Genomic DNA, 22,220 nt, shown 5'->3' with positions numbered 1-22,220 from the left:
TGCCTTGGAGGTGTTTTAATGTGCCTTCATGCCCTGATCGAGAGATCAATATCCCGCAACTCTATACAAGTAGTCAGAGTAACAGAATAACAGAGTTAGAAGGGACCTTGGAGGTCTTCTAGTCCAACCCCCTACACAAGCAGGAAATCCTATTCCATTTCAAACAAATGGCTGTCCAATCTTTTCTTGAAAACCTCCAGTGATGGAGCGCCCTCTTTCCTCTTTCTCCTCTTTCTTTCTTTCTTTCTTTCTTTCTTTCTTTCTTTCTTTCTTTCTTTCTTTCTTTCTTTCTTTCTTATTTTCTTTCTTTCTCCTCTTTCTCTTTTTCTTTCTCCACTTTTTCTTTTTTGTCTCCTCTTTCTCTTTCTTTCTTTTTGTTTCTTTCTCCTCTTTCTATTTCTTTCCCTCTTTCTATTTCTTTCTTCTCTTTCTCTTTTTCTTTCTCCTCTTTCTCTCTCTTTCTCTCCTGCAATGTATCCTCCCTGCCATAAAAGGGCTTTTCTCCATGTTTTACAGGGTGTTTTTTTTTTTAGCATGCCAAACACTCTACAGTGTTGGTACAATTTAATTATCTCCTCTTTTTTTCTTGCCAACGGTCTATTAAAACTCTTCTCGCCCTCTGCTGGTCTTGGGGTGTACTGTACTAATGGCTTGGGAGATGCTTTTTCTCTGATTTTTCTGCAGTTTTTTTACTTTTTTGGAGTGCCAGATTTCAGGGCCTACAGCATGCTTTTTCAGAGAGATGAAACCAGGTGGCAAGAGGCAAGCCTGCCCTGGAATTAGAGCAAACAATTTTTTTCCTTGCATCATCCATCCCAAGAGCATGTATCAATGCATGGATTTGAACTCCAGTAAATAATATTGTTTTATTCGGTGTTTTATTCAGTGTCAGCCTCTGATTTGAACTATAAGCCTTTTTCTTTCTTTTTTTCCCTCTGACAGTTGTATAACTTTGCAAAAGTTGGTTGGATAAAGGCAAACTTCTCCGTTGTTTCCAAAGGTGTGTTAGCTTTCAAGGAAGCCATTGGAAAAGCGTGCTTGGCAATAGGAGTATATATATATTTTAATCGGACGTGTGCACCTTCTCCCAAATGGCTGATCCAGGTTAAATATTCATTGCATAATAACAAAAAAAATGCATTTATCCCCCCAAAAAACACCCAGTGAAAGCCAATTTGGGGCAAGAGTAGACTTCAGTCATTTTAGGTGAATAAATGACCTTCCCGCATATATCTTGGTGAATAAAAGATCTTTCTGATGGTTACCAATGAATACATTCATACGGGACTTGGAATAAAGCTGAATATAACGAACGATCACCTCTAGGAAGGATGACTCTGCAGTTTGCTGAAAAAGGAGGAGGGAATGCGTGTTTCGTGTTTTACTGTTTTGCAACGATGGATAAACTTGCTGAGTTCTGCTGACTCCGACCGACTGAAGAAAATTTTCCTAGATTAATGACGGGCAAGTCGAAAGAGCTTGGGAGCAGAAGTATCTGATCATGAACTTGTTTAATCACACAAAATGATGGTGTTCTTTTCAGACAAAGCGGGTTCATTAATCAGTACAGAAGAGCCGAAGATTTGATTTAATAATTGCACTTAGAGGAGTTTCAGTTTCACAGCACCAAGCATCTTTAGTACAGAACAGTTGAATAGTTAAGCCATACCCAGGCTCCTTGTTGTCTCCTTCTTGCTCACACAGCAAATACTGTTTCAGTTTCCAAACAGCCCTCAACTCTCTCACACACTGACAGGACGCTAGCCAGATGAATGCCGATGGATGCTGGTAGGCAGAGGCACAATTTTTTTCCCTTATTTTCCTCCCCAAAAACTAAGCCCGATCCCATAGTTTTGTAGCGAAGCACAGGTATAGAGCTTATATATATATATATATATATATGAAACATTTATTTGGCCACAATAAGTATGCACCAGCAAAGTAACAGCACTTTTATTTAGAATTAATTGTAAACTCTTATCAACAATTGTTTCATTGGACCAGATCTTCAGGGAGGATATCAAGGTGCAATCCTTGCCATTTATCCTTTTAGGTGGTTTTGATGATAGTTTTATTGTATAATTATTGTTTTAAGTTTTAAGTGGATGATTATTTAATTGAGCTTTCAACTTGTTTGTTCTCTCTTTGGTTTCAACCCTGGTTGCCTTGAGCACCATATGCTTAAGTAGAATGACAAGAGGAAATGCTGCGAGCCAAACAAACAGAGAAACTAACTTGATGACATCTTAAAGGCTCACCAATTTAAAAATTGCTTTGTTCTTTTGCATTCTTTAACGCTCCACAAACATCTTAGCTGGGTTTTGCTGCAGGAGACTAACTTCTGTCCTTTTTTGTGTCGTTCATCTTCAACCAGGCTAGAGTAGGTCAAAGAGGGTTGAAGTACCTTCTCTTCAACAGTACTAAATGGGGACATCTTGCTCCCCTATGGGATAGAGTCAAGTTCTAGTCGTTTTGGTTGTTCTTTTCCTTCTCCAGAGGAATCTGGAAGGAGCAAAAATTTAACTACATGGATTCTTCCAAGAAAAACATGTGGGACATAAGGAGAATGGTTGGAGAAACCTACACAGGGGAAGACAGTTTGAGAAACTACACCAATCTTCTTCTTGTACATGAACAGTTTCTGGTTCAATTTGCCCCAATTCTTCATCTATTGTTCAATGGTAATTAGTCATAGTTATCATCCAATATCAAGGACAAACCAGCTGGGTGCCTAGGGGCTGGTTTCTGTGTGCAAATATTCCATAAAACATGTTTTGGGAACATAGGGAGAAGGTTGTTTTGTGTTTGGTTCATAAATTTGAACCCAACTCAACTCAAAATAACAGAATAACAGAGTTGGAAGGGATTTAGTCCAATGCCCTACTCAAACAAGAAACCCTATACTATTTCAGACAAATGGTTGCCCAATCTCTTCTTAAAATCCTCAGTGGTGCAGCACCCACAACTTGTGAAAACATCTCAAATGCTTTGGACCAACTGTTGTCTTTTCTATCCTCTGTTTCTCAATGCATTCATCATTAGAGAAACATTTGACTTTGTTTCCAAAGAGATTATACAAAGTGGTTTTTATAGACCTGTCTGGCACAAGCTATGATGATATTTTGTGCATCTGGATGTCATTGCTCAAATGTTATGACTATTCATATCATTGGTGGGAGGACATCCTGACGGACAGGATATTACTTCAGAGTCAGGATTGCAAGCGGCCTTCCAACTAAGGGTGGTTTAAGAAGCAAAATGTTGGAATGGCTTTTTTTTTTTTAAAGACACAAATTAATGGTATCTGAAGCATCTCATAAGAAGAGTGGTTCTGTGAAAAGAGTTGGCTGGAAACCTCTTGAGTGAACGTTCAATATTTCCTTAGAAATCAATCTGGGGGGGAGAAATGAGATCTCCATGAAAATGTAGGCATTAAAGCTCCCTTCCCTAGAGAATTTTTTTTCCCCTGCTTTATAAATTGTCCCGACATAAATCGAAGAGCAATCCAATCACTTTGACTAGACTGCAATCCTGCAGCAATTCAGTTGATGCCATCACATAATATTCTCCAATTTGGTGCTTTTCAGATATAGAATAGAGTAGAATAACAAAGTTGGAAGGGACCTTGGAGGTCCAACCCCCTGCCTAGGCAGGAAACCCTACACCACTTCAGACAAATGGTTATCCAACATCTTTTTAAAAACTTCCAGTGTTGGAGCATTTACAACTTCTGGAGGCAAGTTTAATGGTTCCCATTTTCAGGAAACTTATCCTTAGTTCTAAGTTGCTTCTCTCCTTGATTAACTAATCCATCCATTGCTTCTTTTTCCTGCCTTCTGGTGCTTTGGAGAATAGCTTGACTCCCTCTTCTTTGGGGCATCCCCTGAGATATTGGAAGACTGTTATCATGTCTCTCCTAGTCCTTCTTTTCATCAAACAAGACATACCTAATTCCAGCAACCGTTCTTCATGTTTTAGCCTCCAATCCTCTTTGTTGCTCTTCTCTGCACTCTTTCTAGAGTCTCAACATCTCTTTTACATCGTGGTGACCAAAACTGGATGCAGGATTCCAAGTGAGGTCTTACCAAGGCATTATAAAGTGGTATTAACCCTTCACGTGATCTTGTTTGATATGTACGTGATATGTTCGATGTTGATTTCTTTTCTTTAGGGTTTCTTTTGTTCTCCCTTTCAGATTAAAACAGAAGACCTCAGTGAGTCCTTGCAAACATCCCTCTCCTCCAGAATAGGCCACCTAGCCCAAGGATCTTCCATGATGCCTGGAGGACAAATTCCTGGGGTAAGAAATAGCACTCTTCACACATTCAAGCCCAGAGGACAAGTTCAAGAATAGGGGTTTCCTAGGAGGTCTGTTCTGAAGGCCCTTGGAGCACTTTAGTCTAAGATAGTTTGACTCTGATCCACGTTTGAATGAAATCGGTTGAGCCATCTTAACACGGATGGCAGGAAGGACATTCTGGTTACATAAGTAGAAGAAAGTCTAGGGATGGGATCTTTTCTGGAGGATTATTTGTCGCTTAAGAAGGATTGTCCTAAAGGTGCTTTTTTCAACTGAGCTGAAGAAGCTTCTTGGATGAGAAGTGAAAGGTCTTCAAGGAAAAACAAAGAAAGTCCAGTTGCCTTTTGAAAAAGCCTGGATGACTGAGAATCTAGCCATAGACATTTAGATATGCACTTAAGTGGGAGTGTTATATTGTTATATGCATGGCGTGGAGTGTGTGTGTGTGTGTGTGTGTGTGTGTGTGTGTGTGAAATACCACTCACGCATTGTCACAAAATCTCCATAACCGTAAAGCCTACAAACTTGAAATTTGGCACGTATTTTCCTCTTGGCTTCTAGGTGCTCACTAAGAAAGGATTTTTCGAAATGACCATCAGAGCATTTAGAGTATTTCCTATATTATTATTATTATTAACATGCTCTGATGCTAAGGAGTTCTACTCCCCTTCCCCACCTGAAAAGAAATCTCTTCCAAAGGCAAAACACAAGCAGAGGAGTGGAGTTTCAGTTTCGGTTTTACAACCAAGCAGCTTTAGTACAGAACAGTTGAGCTAAGCCATGCCCAGACTCCTTGCTGTCTCCTTTTTGCTCACACGGCAAATACTGTTTCCGTTGCCATGTTTCCGTTTCCAAACAGCCCTCAACTCTCTCACACACTGACAGGACGCTAGCCAGATGAATGCCGATGGATGTTGGTAGGCAGAGGCACAATTTTTTTTCTTATTTTCCTCCCCAAAAACTAAACCCAACCACATAGTTTCATAGCGAAGCATAGGTATCCAGCTAGTCGAAATATATTTCTTACTTTCTCATCATGATGTTATCCAAGAAGGCTGCAAGATTTAAGGGGAACGTGAATGCAAACTGCCTTTCTTGAATTCATGGACAAAAGACATGGCTTTCGGCCTGGGCATTTATGGCTATCGGCATTTGTAAGTCAGGTTCCAGATGCAACTTTGAAAAGCTCTTGCTCCTCTATAATCTATAATCTTAGAATCATAGGACTGGAGGTCAACTAATCCAACCCTTTGCCCAAGGCAACCATTCTCGGACAACCATTGAGCCCTGTGAATAATATTTCACAAGAAGAGTTCTCCACTCCTCTACTCGTTGCAGAATACCTTATGCCACCAGACTCGAAATTCTAGACCTAGACAACCTAGAACTACGCCGCCTTCGGTCCGATCTAAGTATAGTACATAAAATCATACATTTCAATGTCCTACCTGTCAGTGAATACTTCAGCTTCAACCATAACAACACAAGAGCACACAATAGATACAAACTCAAGGTAAACTGCACCAAACTTGATTGCAGGAAATACGACTTCAGCAACAGAGTGGTCAATGTCTGGAATACTCTACCTGATTGTGGTTTCTTCCCCAAACCCCAAAAACTTTAACCTTAGACTGTCTACTATTGACCTCACCCCTTTCCTAAGAGGTCTGTAGGGGGCGTGCATAAGCGCACCAACGTGCTTACCGTCCCTGTCCTATTGTTTCTCTTATTCTTTTATTTTTCTTATATGTACCCATTTCATGTATTCAAAACCATGTCTATACTTATACCTGTTATCTAATAATTGCTTGACAAAATAAAATAAATAAAAATTTAAAAAATAGTACAGCTGGATAGCAGATTGTACAGATAGTCCTCGATTTACAAGGAGTTCATTTAGTACCCGTACGAAGTTGCAATGGCACTGGAAAAAGTGACTTATGACCGTTTTTTCACACTTACGACCGCCGTACCGACCCCATGGGCAGGTGATCAAAATTCAGATACTGGCCAACTCACTCATATTTATGGCCATTGCAGCATCCCTATGGTCACGTGATCAAGATTCGGACCAGCTTGGCAACTGACTCATATTTATGACGGTTGCTGGGTCCCTGGGTTACGTGGTTCCCCTTTTGTGACCTTCTGACGAGCAGACTCGATGGGGAAGCCATATTTCTCTAACAACCATGTAACTTAGTTCACATCTGCAGTGATTTTGTGGCAAGACGGGTTGTAAAACAGGGCAAAGTTCCCATAACAACCATCTCGCATAACAACATAACTTTTGGGCTCAGTTGTTGTTGTAACTCGAGGACTGCCTCTACTACGCGAAAGAAACTATAATGTGTCCTAACTTTTGAGGGATGGGCCACCTTTCCTGGGTCCAAGATCTAATTTAGCCTTTGAGTGGAAAAAGGACACTCTCCCCCAAAGAGGGCGGGACCAGAGAACTAAATTTAGTCTGCCTTTCATTTATATTTAAATTTAATTAAAATTAAACCAAGTAAAGATGATTACTCTCCAGTCATGCTTAATAATGCCTCAATATTTTCCACTCCTTGTGTCACATTCAGAATCAGAGTTTGGGGCCACACCTTTCTGAGAAAGCCAGACCAATACAGAAGCCCAGGCATTCAGGCAAAGAGCCTGGCTTGTTTTGGCTTTCGGGTATTGTGTGAACCCGGTCTGGGATTAGGAGAAAGGGGTTATCCTGCAAAAAGATGTGGAGACTCTAGAAAAAGTGCAGAGAAGAGCAACCAGGATGATTAGGGGACTGGAAGCTAAAACATATGAAGAACAATTGCAGGAACTGGGCATGGCTAGTTTGGTGAAGAGAAGGACCAGGGGAGACATGAGAGCAGTCTTCCAATATTTGACAGGCTGCCACAGGGAGGAGGGGGTCAAGCTATTTTCTAAAGCGCCTGTAGGCCAGACAAGGAATAATGGATGGAAACTGAACAAGGAGAGATTCAACCTGGAAATAAGGAGAAACTTTCTGACAGTGAGATCCATCAACCAATGGAACAGAAGTTGTCTTCAGAAGTTGTGGGAGCTTCATCACTTGAGACTTTCAAGAAGAGATTGGACTGCCATCTGTCAGAAATGGTGTAGGGTCTCCCGCTTGGGTGGGGGGTTGGCCTACAAGGTCCCTTCCAACTCTGATTATCTGTTATCTGTTAAAAAAAGACCTTGGTTAAACAAACAATGGCTTGGTTCAATGAGGGCTGTATGGCCTGGTCTTCCAGTGTTGATCCTCAAGCTAAAAGCAAGTTGGCCATGGCCACGCCTTTGTTGTGGACTGCCAGTGGCTGGTAGAGCCAGCAGCAGATTCAGACAGTAATGAGGAGGCTGGGGAAGAACCCAGGCCAGTCCTGGAGGCTGAGGAAGGCTTGGATGAGGGCTCGGCATCAGAGGCAGAGGTGGGGGCCAGGGCAGGCTGGCAGCCATCAGTTAGCTGCCTTCGGGCTCAGACAGCAGTGAGGCAGAGGAGCTTCTGGAACCGGTTCCTAGCCTGCACATGCGCAGAACTGCCAAAAGGAAGGCACAATTAAGAACTCAGGGTCGATGTGAGGGTAAGGCCGCAGGTGGGTGATGAATGGCCCCTCCCATCAGGATTAAAAGAGAAGCAAAAGGGGAGGAGGCATTCATCGTCCACCTAAGTTCTTAATTGTGCCTTTCTTTGGGCAGCTCTGTGCATGTGCAGGCTGGGAACCGGCTCCAGCTGCTCCTCCACCTCACTGCTGTCCGAAGGCAGCTGATGACTGCCATCCTGCCCTGGCCCCATCTCTGCCTCTGATGCAGAGCCCTTGTCTGAGCCTTCCTCAGCCTCCAGGAATGGCCTGGGTTCCTCCTCAGCCTCCTCACTAGTGTCCAGCTCTGCTGCCAGCTCTGTCAGCTGCCAGTGGGCCACCACACCATTTACGAATGTCTTGTTATTTGGGAAAGAGGAAGAGAAGAAAGCAGAAAGCAGAAGAGGGACAGTTGCCCAGTGATGGGTTAGCTGTGGAAAGGTGTCCTAGTACCTGACTTGTCTTCTTCTCTTTCAGAATGTGAATTCTCTTCATACTTTGCAGCAACTCGTGCAAGTCCCAGGGCCTATGCAGTCTGTCCCACTATTCTTGCTTTCTCAAGGCCCAGCAGGACAACAAGGTAAGGTGAACATCTCTAGATGTTGGTTGGGTGTCTATAATGTCTATGTCTGATGTCTATAAGGTGTTTTTCAGACTTGGCCACTTTAAAATGTGTGGACTTCTTAAAGTCTGAGAGTTGAAGTCCATGCATCTTGGAGTCGCCAAGTTTGAGAAACCCCGGTGTAGATGCTGTTCCCTAGTCCTGAGATATACCACCAGACCCTCAAGTCAAGAATTACTTCTTTGAGCTCCTTCACCTTTTTCAGAGGTCCAAGAGTCCAAGGTTTCCTCCAGGCTACAGCTAATCAACCTTGTTCAGGAGATGCTTAACTAAAGCCTTTTGATCCTTCCGGGAGCTTCCCGGCAGCATAGAGGAGAAAGTGGAGCTGCTCCAGTGATGATTGCTAAACCTCTCAGGGACTCTCCTGGATAGCAAGATAGCTACACCAGATGTTCTCCAGCTTGGAGAACACCCACCTTTCAAAAATTCCCCTCGACAAACTTGCAGCAGAATCCCTGGTCCCAGATAGACACCTTCTACCCAGCCTTAATCTCAAGACTACCGAAGGACCTCAAGTTCAGGAGATCTTATTTCCGTGAGGACAACATTGCCCCTTTACCCAACCAGATTTCTGATAACACAACAGCTGTATTTGCTCATTCGCTATCAGGTTAGGGATGAACATGGTCTTATTAGGAAAAGATCTGGCATTTCAGAATCCAAGATCACCAGCAACCCAGCCCACTGAGACCAAGAATTTGGGCGATCCACCAAAGAGCTCATTTCTCCTGCCCTGGAGTGGCCAGCTCAGCATGGTTGTTTCTTCTGCTTCCTGGTATCTCCGACGACTTGAAAAAGCAAATGGTTTCAGAGCCAAAGTTCAGGAGTCTGCTGTGATGCCTGGAGCCACGGAGCCACAGTTCCATGAGCCACTGTCAATCTTCTTTGGGGAATGGATGATATCGCCACTCATCTTTCCCTGCCCAAACCCTTCCCACCCCACAGGAAGAGACCCAGATAGGCCGAAACAAGTCACCCTACAGCTCGGAAGCAAAGCCATGGGGCTAATTTTTTTTTCCTTACGTCTGACTCATTTAGATCCTATCTGTCCCGACTGTTGTAAAGGGATTAAACAATGGTGTGGAGCAGTTACCAAGCCTTTCCAGAGCCACAGCAGGGCTTGTGAGTCTAATTGTGCTGACAAGCGTGCCCCTGATTTGCAAGTTTCCAGGCACATGAAACTCAAACCAGTTCCTGCCCTGTGGTGGTTTCAACAGTTCTGTTTTGTTTCCTTTCCTCTGGAGACATGACATCAGGAGCGAAGTGAGGGTTTTGCTGAAGGAGGCGCAAGATCAGGATTGCGCAGACCAGGAGCAGCAACGCAAAGTTAATTCGTGGTGACTCACTTTTCAGCGACAGAAGGAAGGACAGAACCAACCTAGACCTCAAGAGAAATTTCCTGACAGTTAGAACAATTAATATCTCAGGGGCTGCCCCAAAGAAGAGGGAGTCAAGCTATTCTCCAAAGCACCTGAAGGCAGGACATGGATGGAAACTAATCAAGGAGAGAAGCAACCTAGAGACATTTCCTGACAGTGGAAACAATTAATCCGTGGGACAACTTGCCTCCAGAAGTTGTAAATGCTCCAACCCTGGAAGTTTTTAAGAAGAGATTAAATAACCATTTGTCAAAAGTGCCTAAGCAGGGGGTTGGTCTAGAAGACCTTCAAAGCCCCTTCTAACTCTGTTATTCTGTTATATGCTTTCCAACACACCCTGGTGTGTTGCATGCCGCTTGGCTCGGTTTTCACCTCTCTCATGGGTAGAAGGAATAGCTTTGAGAAACGGGGGAAGAATTGCTAGCAAGACAGCTGTTGGATAAAAGAAACTGAGTCCAGGGCAGAAACGTAATTTGAGAAAATGTCTCAGTCTAATCAAAGAGAGAAGCAACCTAGAACTAAGGAGAAATTTCCTAACAGTGAGAACAATTAACCAGTGGAACAACTTGCCTCCAGAAGTTGTAAATGCTCCAACATTGGAAGTTCTTAAGGAGAGATTGGACAAACATTTGTCTGAAATGATATAGGGTCCTCCTGCTTGAGAGGGGGTTGGACTAGAACAGCGATCACCAACTGGTGGACTGGGGACCACTGGTGGTCCATGAGAAAATTTTGGTGGTCCACAGAGAAATGTCCCCCACAAAGCAATTAATCCAGGCTGCACGGGAACACAAGGCTGTGCCGCCCACATGGCCCTCAGGAACACAAGGCTTGTGTCACTTGCATTGCGAACAACACGAGGTAGTGAGGGGAGGAGGGAAAGGGCAGAGGGGGGGAACTTGCCCCACTCACCCCACGTGCCTCACCTGGCCACCAGGTTGCTTCTTTCTGCTTCTTCCTTCTTCTGCTTTTGGCTGCATGCAAGGAAAGCAACAAAGGTCTTTCTTTCTCTCCCCCAAACTCTGCCGGAAATGAGTCTTTGGACCCTGCACGGCCTCCTGCTCCAAGAGGCTGCGCTGGCAAAGACTCATTTCTGGCAGAGTTTGGGGAGAGAAAGAAAGACTTCTGCTGCTTCTGCTGCTTTCCTTGCATGAAGCCAAAAGTCTCTCTCTCTCTCTCTCTCTCTCTCTCTCTCTCTCTCTCCTCTGAGAAAGGAGCTGGAGACAGTATCCTGCGATCCCAAATAAAGAAAGATCGATGGGTAGGAAAACGGGGTGGGGAATTTTCCTGCAGACTTTTTTTAGGATTTTCTCAGGGTCTCTGGTCCACCGGATTTAAAATTATGGTTTGGTGGTCCCTGAGGTCCAAAACATTGGTGACCCCTGGACTAGAAGACCTCCAAGGTCCTTTCCAACTCTCTTACACTGAAGGAGATGAGATGGGTGAAAAAGTACAAATGATGGTGCCAGCCGAAATGCAGCTGAAATGTGAGCCATCTCGACTTGCCACACATGTTGTGCAACCAGTAGAGTTCAAGCCATAGCTGAAGATTCTGCTGTGCTGCCCTTTTTTTAATAAATGCACCCAACCTGCTTTCGCTTCACACAACAGTTCCTGGTGTTAATAGAGGAGAAGGAAGACACCAGCCAATTTGTCTGTTTGGTGGCAAGCAATTCAAAGCGTGGATGACTTCAGGAGCTGTTGCTTCATCTTTGTCGTCGAGTCGCCTCCAGCAAATTGTCTTATTGTCCCAGCCACGTGCCTGTGAGACAGGGATTGTGGCATTTGACTTAACTTGCCCCAACCTGGCTGGGAGGGGTGGGAGATGTGATGTAACATGTGGGGTGGGTAGATGCTAGACAAGTAGGTCCTTGACTTATGTCCTCAGTGGGTTGGGCTTGGTGGAACCAAAGCATCCGACCGAATTTTTCTCCATCTCTTTCAGCTCTCCAATCGAACCTTCTCTCCTTCCCTCAGCAGCAAAGTGGACTTCTGCTTCCACAGCAGGGACACAGCTTAGCATCTCAGGTAAGTCCCATCCACTGACTTGCTCCTGTTGTCATTACAAGGGTTGTCATTGGATGAAACTCGGTTAAACTGAGAACCAACTTAGAACTAAGGAGGAATTTCCTGACAGCGAGAACAATTAACCGGTGGAATGGCTTGTCTCCAGAACTTGTGGGTGCCTCCGTCATGGGGGGGGTTAAGAAGAGAGTGGAATAGGGTCTCCTGCTTGAGCAAGGGGTTGAATTAGAAGAAGAGGAGGAGGAGGAGGAGGAGGAGGAGGAGGAGGAGGAGGAGGAGGAAGAAGAAGAAGAAGAAGAAGAAGAAGAAGAAGAAGAAGAAGAAGAAGAAGAAGAAGAAGAAGAAGAAGAAGAAGAAGAAGAAGAAGAAGAAGAAGAAGAAGAAGAAGAAGAAGAAGAAGAAGAAGAAGAAGAAGAAGAAGAAGAAGAAGAAGAAGAAGAAGAAGAAGAAGAAGAAGAATTCTTTATTGGCCAAGTGTGATTGGACACACAAGGAATTTGTCTTGGTGCAAATGCTCTCAGTGTACATAAAAGAAAAGATACATTCGTCAAGAGTCAAGAATCATAAGGTACAACACTTAATAATAGTCATAGGGTACAATAAGCAATCAAATCATACTAGGAAGCAGTCAATATAGATCATAAGGATACAAGCAATCAAGTTACAATCATACAGTCACAGAAGATTTCCAATGTCCCTTCCTAAATTCGAAATTCAGAATAAAGCTGGAAGGGACCTTGGAGGTCTTCTAGTCCAACTCCCTGCTCAAGCAGGAGACCCTATCCCTGGAATACTAGGAGTTGAAGTCCACAAGTCTTAAAGTTGTCAAGTTTGGAGACCTCTGCCCTAGTCCTTCTTTTCTCTAGACTAGCCATACCCAAATCCTTCCAACCTTGTTATCCTGAGTTATTTTAAACCAAATTCGATCTGTAATTCCAGCCCATATTTTGAAGATTTGTCCAAATTTGTCCTTGGGATTTCAAATTTTTTAAAATTCTATAAGCGTATCCCCAATCCTAGAAGAATTGCCCATGATGCAATCTTTCACCTGGTGGCTTCATAATCCTGTTGCCATGCCAGGATTGACACAACCGCTTCCCTGCTCACAATTTAAATGCATTGTCTCTGCCTCCCTCTCTGTGTCCGTCTGTCTGTCTCAGTGTCTGTCTCTGCTTCTGAAATTCCGCAGAGCTTATTAAAATACCTGAAGGATTAAGATCATGGAACTCAAAGAAAAAACTTATCTAACTTGGGTTGGATGCCTGGTGACTGTAGGAAACTCCATTCGAGGAGCTTCCTTGGCAATATTATTTAAATGGGTTTACTCTTTCTGCAGGGGTGTAGGGATGCAAATATTTATACTACCAGTTCTGTGGGCATGGCTAGGTGGGAGTAGTGAGGTGGGAGTGGTCATGTGGTTGGGTGGGCATAGCTTCTTTTTTATTTTTATTTTTTTGTAGCACTCCCCCCCGTGCTCTGTTTTTTGGCCTCCTGGGCCTCAGGGAAGCCTCCTGGACAAAGTAATAAGACAGTGAGGGGGATCCCAGCACAGCTGATTGTTAGAACAGCTGATCGTTGGAACAGCTGATCGTCGGAAGGAAAAAAAGAGATACATTAAGGGGTGACTGGGCAGGGGAGAATACAGTCAGCGGTGTTGGGCATGTGTGCGTTGTTGCACATGCGCACTAAGGACTGACTGAGCAGGGAGGGGAGTGGCAGGTGGAGGGTGGGGGTGCTGGTTCTCCGAACTGTGCAGAATCGTAACAACCGAATCTATAGGACCGGTCTGAACCGGTAGAATGCCACCCCTGTCTTTCTGGGATGTTTTTCAGCTCTTCAGTTTATCCTACTTATCCTGCAGTTTCCTGATAGACACCCTCCTAATTCTATCCCAAAGGTGCTTTTTCCCAAAGACTATTGGACCTTTTTGGATTTTTTTCTTTGCAAATGTTTTGCTTCTCATCCAAGAAGCTTCTTCAGTTCTTCTTGGATGAGAAGCAAAATGCTTTCAAGGAAAATAAAACCACAAAATCCAGGTGCCTTTGGTACAACCAGGACCTTGATGATGGAGAATCTCCATGAAGATCCCCTAATCCTAATGAGATCCAACTTTGATAAACATCCACGATGGCACCATTTAGGAACTAGAGAGACTGAAAAGTAGTAGCTGGTTTGTGGGAGCATCAGAAGTTTAATGTCTCTGTGGTTTGGCCTGCTGCTCTAGAACCCATGATGTTCTCCTAATGGAGTGCTCTTCCATGTGGCTGGGAATTCTGGAACAGGTTGTCAAGGGTTGGAAAAGAATGAGATGGGGCTGCAATGTAATGACAATTCCACAACGACTTGCATTTGAACAGGCAGTGGGACGTCCTGGACACCCAGGGTCATCATTGGAGCCTCACCTGGAGGCCCCACAGCACTTACAAGTGGCCAAACACTTGCCGTCCTCCATGGAAACAAATGAAGCCAATGATTTGGAAGAGCTGGAAAAATTTGCCAAGACTTTTAAGCAGAGGCGCATCAAACTGGGGTTTACGCAGGTGAGAGGCGTCTCAGGCCAGCTGGACAATTCATGGACCTTCAACTACAGGGGGGAAAAAAACTTTCTGCTCCCAACCAGAGCAGTGCATTGGCACCAGAGGGCAAACTTTCAGTTCTGTTCTAAGAGGAGCAATCAAATAAACTCTGTTATTCTCTTCTCTTCTCTTCTCTTCTCTACTCTACTCTACTCTACTCTACTCTACTCTACTCTACTCTACTCTATACTCTAAATACCAGTAAACACACAAGTGCAAGGCATGGAAAAGAGGGCCAAAGTTTCAGTGAAAGAGGCACACCCACTATCTTGACTTTTTGGACTTTCTCTGTAGATGCCACTGGTTCAAGCCTTTGACTCTGCTTAAATTGAGTCCTGCACATTTCCTTATTTCCTTTCTTCTTTCCTTCCTTCCCTTACTGCCTTCTTCCTTCCTTCTCTCCATTCTTTTTCTTCCTTCCTTCTTCCTCCCTTTTCTCTCTCTCCTATCTTTTCCTTCCTTTCTTACTCCCTCCCTTTCTTTCCTCCTTCTTTCCTTTCCTTGCTCTTGTAAACGACCTGTGGATTAATCAATGAAGAACTTTTTTTTTTTTACAACAAAGGTATAATTTGTTGATTCTAATTAATTTTTCACTTATTTAGTTTTTTGCCTAATTTGTACCCACATGCTCCTTAGAAAGATTAATTGTGGCTTTACAGTATTATAATAGCGAGTATAATTAGCAGGCATAGTTAACCCTATTACATCGTTCTATTGCAATGATGTGCTCCAGTATAATTAATATTTAATGTACTCAAAAAGAAGATGGCCTTGGATTGAATGATTCTCCTGCAGAAGGGACAGAATAAGCCCAGAGAAGAACCCTAGGCAATATTCAGCTAATAAATCCATGGCCTCACTCTCCCAGGTTTCTGACATCTTCTCCTCTCCATAGGGCGATGTGGGTCTGGCTATGGGGAAACTCTACGGAAATGACTTCAGCCAGACTACCATTTCTCGCTTTGAAGCTCTCAACCTGAGTTTCAAGAACATGTGTAAGCTAAAACCACTCCTGGAGAAGTGGCTGAGTGATGCAGGTACGGTTATATTTAAGGGGTTCATTAATGTTCCGCCTTCTTCAGAGCAGTGTTTACTGGCCGGATGCCCTTCCTGACACCCAAGTGGAGCTCACAGCAAATATGGCCTGGAGTTCAATCCTAGGGAGTGGCAGATATTATCCGGCCAACAAATGCTCAGCTCCATTCAGTTGCCCCCAACTCCACCCCAAAGCAATAGAGTGGTCAATGTCTGGAATACTCTACCCGACTCTGTAGTCTCTTCCCCAAACCCCAAAAACTTTAACCTTAGACTGTCTACTATTGACCTCACCCCTTTCCTAAGAGGTCTGTAGGGGCGTGCATAAGCGCACCAACGTGCCTACCGTCCCTGTCCTGTTGTTTCTCTTATTCTTTTATTTTTCTTATATGTACCCATTTCATGTATTCACAACTATGTATACACTTATACTTATTATCTTGTAAACAATTGGCAAATCAAATAAATTAAATAAATAAATAAATAAATAAATAACAAGGTCTTTAAAAGAAAACAATGTTCTGCCTTCTTCCATTTCTAACTCTTTGTTCATTGGACATTTTCAATTATTTGGGAGGGGGTTGGTGGGGGAGGGAAGCACATTTTCAATGCCCTACAGAACGTCCCTAAGAACATGTGCCCATTCGATGCATTTAAACATTCTCAAAGTCTTCTGGTGGATAAGGAAAGGTTTGCAGTTGTGTTTAAGCCCAACTGGATTGTGTGACGGTGATGAACCTAATGAGCCACTAGGGGACAGAAAAGTATGTTGAAAAATACACCCTTATGTCCCAAAATACAGACGAAATAAAGGAATGGGGTGATTTCCCACCAGAAAATCATAGAATATGCCAATTTTTTTGGTAATCTTTAGGACTCTTGCTGAAATGTCCTGTTTAACGGTCCAGAAAAATACACAGTGACAGACTCAGATCGGCCTTTTGTCACATTCCGATGGAACAAAGGGACTCTTTCCAATAAAATTGCGAATAGATGGCAATACAAATCTAATAAGCAAATAAATAAAAATTATATCGAGTGAATTGCAAAAAAATATACATAAAAATTGGCTTGCCTCTTCTCCCCATAGAATCCTCCCCCCTGGACTCGTCTGTCAGCAGCCCGAGTTCCTACCCCTCCGTAAGTGAGATGTTCGGGCGCAAGAGGAAAAAACGAACCAGCATCGAGACCAACATTCGCTCCACACTGGAGAAACGGTTCCAGGACGTAAGCATGGCTATCTTCTCCTTGTGGGAAATAGGCAGGTGTCCTGGCAGGGATGCTCGAAGCAAAATGAAAATTGATCATTATTGGCCACACGTTTTCCAGCAAGGATAAGCGGAAAGACACCATAGACAAGAGATAAGCCAGGATGTAGGAAATGGGCCAGTGGGGGAGAGATCTGGCTTCTTTTCAACTAATTCAGGACTATTTCCAGCCTGAAGAACAAGTGAGTCGCCAGAAGAGAAGCTTGGAGATGTAGAAGATTCAATTCTCCCGCTTTCCTTTTTTCCTTTTGCCTCAACGGAAAGCGGTTTCTGTAAAGTGGACAGGCAAAGGGGCCCTGGAAATAGGACTCAACTCCTTCTTTTCGTCATCTCCTTAGCACCAAAAGAGGGGTGGACTTCCAAAATTTTAGCAAAGGGTTCTCTGCCTGGTTGCTGGGTGGGTGTGGCCATGGTGGGCGTGGCCTAGTTGGCCTCCTGCACCACGGTGGTGGTGGGATGTTTTTGCCTTTTCTGGGGCCCGGAGGCTTTCCTCAAGCCTCCAGGAGGGCAAAAACAGCCTCCCCAGGCTCCGGAGGCTCTTTGGAAGCCAGAAACAGGCCCATTTCCAGCCTTCCCAAACTTCCGGGAGGCCTGTTTTTCCCCGTCTCCAAGCACGTGGGCCCTGTCCTTACCTGAATCCAAAACGGGTCTCGCGGGGACTCCTGGGAGGGGCCGGGGCGGGGTGGGTGAGGCCAGCCAGCCAGGAGTGGGATTTGGGGGTTCTCCGACCTGCACAGAGTCTTAGCTAGGGGCTCTCTTGAACCCTTGCAAACCCCCAGCAGCCCAGCCCTGCACCGAAGCCTGCAGAAGGAGAAACATTGCTCCTCTCCGCCCTTCCGTCCGTTCTTACTGTTGACTTTCTCTCAGCAGAACCCCAAGCCCAGCTCGGAAGAGATAGCCCTGATTGCAGAACAGTTGGCCATGGAAAAAGAAGTGGTTCGCGTTTGGTTCTGCAACCGAAGGCAGAAGGAAAAACGTATCAGCTGTCCGATGCCCTCCCCCATAAAGTCACCCCTCTACAACTCCAGACTGGTAAGGAGGTCTGGCTGAGTCCCCTTTTTTTCCCTCTAGGAAGGAGAGAGGGAGGGGAAGGCAAGAAAGAAAAAGAGAAAAGATAAGGGGAGGGTGGGAGGGAGGGGATGAAGAAAAAGGCAGGCAGGCAGGCAGGCAGGCAGGCAGGCAGGCAGGAAAGGAAGGAAGGAAGGAGAAAGAAGGAGGGGCAGGCAAGAGAGAAAAGAAAAGGGTAGGGAGAAAAGAGAGAGAGAGAGAGGAAGGAGGAGGAGGGATGAGAAGGCAAGAAAGAAAAAGAAAAAGAGAAGGGGAGAGAAGGAGGAGGGGATGAGAAGAAAAAGGAAGGAAGGAAGGAAGGAAGGAAGGAAGGAAGGAAGGAAGGAAGGAAGGAAGGAAAGGAAGGAAGGAAGGAAGGAAAGGAGAAAGAGAGAGGGAGGGGCAGGCAAGAGAGAAAAAGAAAAGGGTAGGGAGAAAGAGAGAGAGAGAGAGAGAGAGAGAGGAAGGGGAGGAGGGATGAGAAGGCAAGAAAGAAAAAGAAAAAGATAAAAGGAGAGGGGGGAGAGAGAAAGAGAGAGGAGGGACAAGTAAGAAAGAAAAAGAGAAAAGATAAGGGGAGGGAGGGAGGAAAGGGATAAAGAGAAGGAAGGAAGGAAGGAAGGAAGGAAGGAAGGAAGGAAGGAAGGAAGGAAGGAAGGAAGGAAGGAAGGAAGGAAGGAAGGAAGGAGAAAGAGAGGGGCAAGAGAGAAAAAAAAAGGGTAGGGAGAAAGAGAGAGACAGAGAGAGAGGAAAGAAGGGGAGGGATGAGAAGGCAAGAGAGAAAAAGAAAAGGTAAAGGGAAGGAGGGAGGGAAAGAAGGAACTCAGTTCAAGATCAGAGATCCGCTCAGGACAACCTCAACCTATCTCATCCTAAATTGGGAATGAGATGAAGGCCCCCATCAGGGGTTTAAGGAGGAGAGGGAAGATTCCTTGGTTGTGGTTGTGCCATGGTCCGTGCAGATGCTGCACCCCAGATGGCTCTTGCTTTCAGTCTTCATCAGGTACCAGCCATAAATGAAGGCTTCCATCGTTTCTTCCCTTCCCCTTCAACATTTGCAGTAGGACTACCCTACAGCTCTACATTTTCCTTGTGAAGTGGTGGAAACAGGGGAGGGATTCCGCCGGTTTAACAACCGGTTCGGTGATCGCACGCGCATTCCATGTTTAAATAAGCTCCAATACTTACATTCTACTGTAGTCCTTGCGAAGAAAACAGTTGAGGCATGGCAAACCGGTCGAAGCAGCCATGCTCTTTTAAAAAAGGGAATAAAGCACAGGAAAGAGCCGGGGTGGGCGCATGGGCCCACATGCTCGTCGCAGCGAACCACTTTACTGCCAGCTGATCTTCGAAGCAAAGGGGTTCACCCGAACCAGTCCGAACTGGCAGAATCCCACCCCCTAGGTGTAAAACTCCGATTTCCCCATCCCCATGATGCTGCCGCACTACAATTCCCAGCAGCCTCCGGGACAAATGCGATTCAGCCAGACACCTGGGAGGGGCCACATGTGTAGCCAGCCAGCCAGTCAGGAAGTCCACCTATGTGCAACATTCCCGTTCCAAAGATGGTGCAGCAGCAATAAGGATGACTTTAAGGAAAGGACTGGCATCCAAGTGAAACTGTGACCAAGAGAAGAACTTGATAGACTGGAAGGGAGTTCCCCCTCTCCTCTTCCCCCCCCTCACCTGTTCCAGGTGTGATATGAGTTCCCTAGCCAGCATGGCTCCTTGTCTTAGATTCCTCAACAGGTTGCCAGCAAGAAGGGCTCCATGTTGGCTCTGAGTCACTAAAAGACTTGGAACCTTTTTCCTGAGTCACTGGCAATGGCATCTTCCAGTGACTCATGCCTGCTGCTTCCTGCCCATCTTCTAAGACACATACAGATTAACAGAGTTGGAAGGGACCTTGTAGGTCGTCTAATCCACCCCACCACCAAGCAGGTGACCCTACACCATTTCTGACAAATGGCAGTCCAGTCTCTTCTTGAAAGCTTCCAGTGATGAAGCTCCCACAACTTCTGAAAAAAAAGCTGTTCCATAGGTTGATTGTTCTGTCAGAAAAATTTCTCCTTATTTCCAGGTTGAATCTCTCTTTGTTCAGTTTCCATCCATTATTATTCCTTGTCTGGCCTACAGGTGCTTTAGAAAATAGCTTGACCCCTTCCTCCTCTCTGTGTCAGCCCCTCAAATATTGGAAAGCTGCTCTCCTGTCTCCCCTGGTCCTTCTCTTCACTAGACTAGCCAGGCCCAGTTCCTGCAGCTGTTCATTGTATGTTTTAGCCTCCAGTCCCCTCATCATCCTGGTTGCTCTTCTCTGCACTCTTGCTAGAGTCTCAACATCTTTTTTACAGTGTGATGACCAAAACTGGATGCAGTACTAAGTGTGGTCTTACTAAGGCTTTATAGAGTGGTATTAGTACCTCCCTTGATCTTGATTCTATCCATCTGTTAATGCAATTTAGGATTGCATTGGCTTTTTTGGCTGCTGCTGCACACTGCTGGCTCATATTTAGCTGGTTGTCCACTAAGACTCCAAGATCCCTGTCACAGTTACTGCTATTAGTTGAGTTTGAGAGTTGGGCACCTAAACAAACCCAACCATTCCAGCTTCAATGTCAGGCAATGCAGAAGGTTAAAGCAGCAAACCCCTGCATGCAAATGGATTGAGCAACTCTGCTGAACTGTCCCGGAGAGCATGTGGCTCAAGTGTCTGCTCTAGAACAGTCCTGTCTGGGCTACAAGTCTCTGATTGGCCTTAGATGACAAGGAAGTCATGGTTTCTTCTCAAGTGCCATGTGTGAAGCTCAGGACTGGACAACCTTTACAGCCCAGAACTTCTAAAGTCAACCAACCAAATTTATCTCCACCTCTTTTGCAGGTTTCTACCTCAGGGTCATTGGGTCCCCTTTCTGCCCATAGTTCCATGCATGGTGCAGGTAAGTTCTACCAAGAATGGTCTATTGTTGTTGTTTGCTTTGTTGCATTTGTGTAAGCCTGGCTTCATTTTCTATCCTTATTTTCAAAACATTTGTACACTGCATCATCAAAAGAAACTGCCTGGAATTTTTCAGGCATTTTAGGCTTGTGAGAACGGTATCTCTCAATATCTTAGTAACCCCAGGTTCTGAGGTCTTCACTGATCTAGCGTTAAACGTCAGGGGCAGGAGCTGAAAATCCAGATGACAACTCTAATTGTATCGTCAAATCCTTGACTAATTAATTTTTTGCATACAATTTCACTTAAGCCCAGTGATAACAGTTGCAACCTCTTTCTGGATGCCATCTTGATCCTACCTACACATTTTGCTTTATATAGTGAGATGGGCAACATATAAATGGATGAATGGATGGATGATGGATGGATGGATGGATAGATGGATATGATGGATAGATGGATAGATGGATAGATGGATAGATGGGTTGATGGATGGATGGATGGATAGATGGATAGATGGATAGATGGGTGGATGGATGGATGGATGGATGGATGGATGGATGGATAGATGGATAGATGGATAGATGGATGGATGGATGGATGGATGGATGGATGGATGGATGGATGGATGGATGGATGGATGATGTGGTGATGGATGATGGATGGATGGATGGATGGATGGATGGATGATGGATGGATGGATGGATGAGATGGATATGATGGTTGGATGGATGGATGGATGGATGGATGAGATGGATGATGAAGATGGATAGATGGGTATGATTGGATGGATGAGATGATGATGGATATGATGGATAGATGGATGATGATGATGGATGATGGATAAGGATGGATGGATGATGATGGATAGATGGTTGATGGATGGATGGATGTGATGGATGATGATGATGAGATGGATGATATGGATAGAGATGGATAGATGTTGATGGATGGATGAATGGATGGATGGATGGATGGTGATGGATGGATGGATGGATGGATGGATAGATGGATGATATAGATGGATGGATGGATGGATGGATGATGATAGATGATGGATGATGATGATGGATGGATGAGGATGTGATGGATGGATGGATGTGGGATGGGATGGATGGATGAATGGATGGATGGATGGCCTCTATGAAGTTAAAACAGCCACTATAACAGTCTTTGACCTGCAGGACTTCAGAAATTATGAGGACACTAATATAGCAATTGTATTTTTCATGTGCAAAAAAAAGTGAGTACACACAGCCTGACATCTCTTGTGCTTCCTGATTTTTCTTAATGTTCTTCTCTACTTCCTAGTGTCTTCTTCCTGTTCTCCTGGCCATGCCAGCCGGTCCTCATCACCCAGTGCAGGACTTCACACCAACAATCCCAACATGCCTCAGAGTAACTCTAAAGTAGCCATCAATTCATCCAGTTTCAACTCTTCTGGGTAAGGCTGCAGGGAGA

The 22,220-nt window shown here is 44.6% G+C and overlaps 1 protein-coding gene across 2 annotated transcripts in view; it reads left to right on the top strand.

Moving 5' to 3' along the window:
* POU2F3 (POU class 2 homeobox 3) overlaps nucleotides 1-22,220 on the top strand; it is a 71,148-nt gene that overhangs the window by 45,603 nt on the left and 3,325 nt on the right. The window contains exons 4-12 of one of the 2 annotated variants that reach the window (XM_087970156.1): nucleotides 4,196-4,300; nucleotides 8,350-8,452; nucleotides 11,819-11,901; nucleotides 14,256-14,438; nucleotides 15,370-15,511; nucleotides 16,600-16,736; nucleotides 17,648-17,809; nucleotides 20,703-20,760; nucleotides 22,071-22,203. In XM_087970156.1, coding sequence (XP_087826282.1) covers nucleotides 4,196-4,300; nucleotides 8,350-8,452; nucleotides 11,819-11,901; nucleotides 14,256-14,438; nucleotides 15,370-15,511; nucleotides 16,600-16,736; nucleotides 17,648-17,809; nucleotides 20,703-20,760; nucleotides 22,071-22,203 — 1,106 coding nt within the window. Of the gene's footprint in view, nucleotides 1-4,195; nucleotides 4,301-8,349; nucleotides 8,453-11,818; nucleotides 11,902-14,255; nucleotides 14,439-15,369; nucleotides 15,512-16,599; nucleotides 16,737-17,644; nucleotides 17,810-20,702; nucleotides 20,761-22,070; nucleotides 22,204-22,220 lie in introns of both variants that reach the window. The other variant, XM_087970155.1, reaches the window with a different exon arrangement.

This window comes from Notechis scutatus, chromosome 7, assembly GCF_049901735.1.
Source record: "Notechis scutatus isolate UNSWTSFEM ecotype Mainland chromosome 7, rNotScu1.2, whole genome shotgun sequence".
Classification (NCBI taxonomy): Eukaryota; Metazoa; Chordata; class Lepidosauria; order Squamata; family Elapidae; genus Notechis; species Notechis scutatus.
This window is presented reverse-complemented; position numbering and strand designations above follow the sequence as displayed.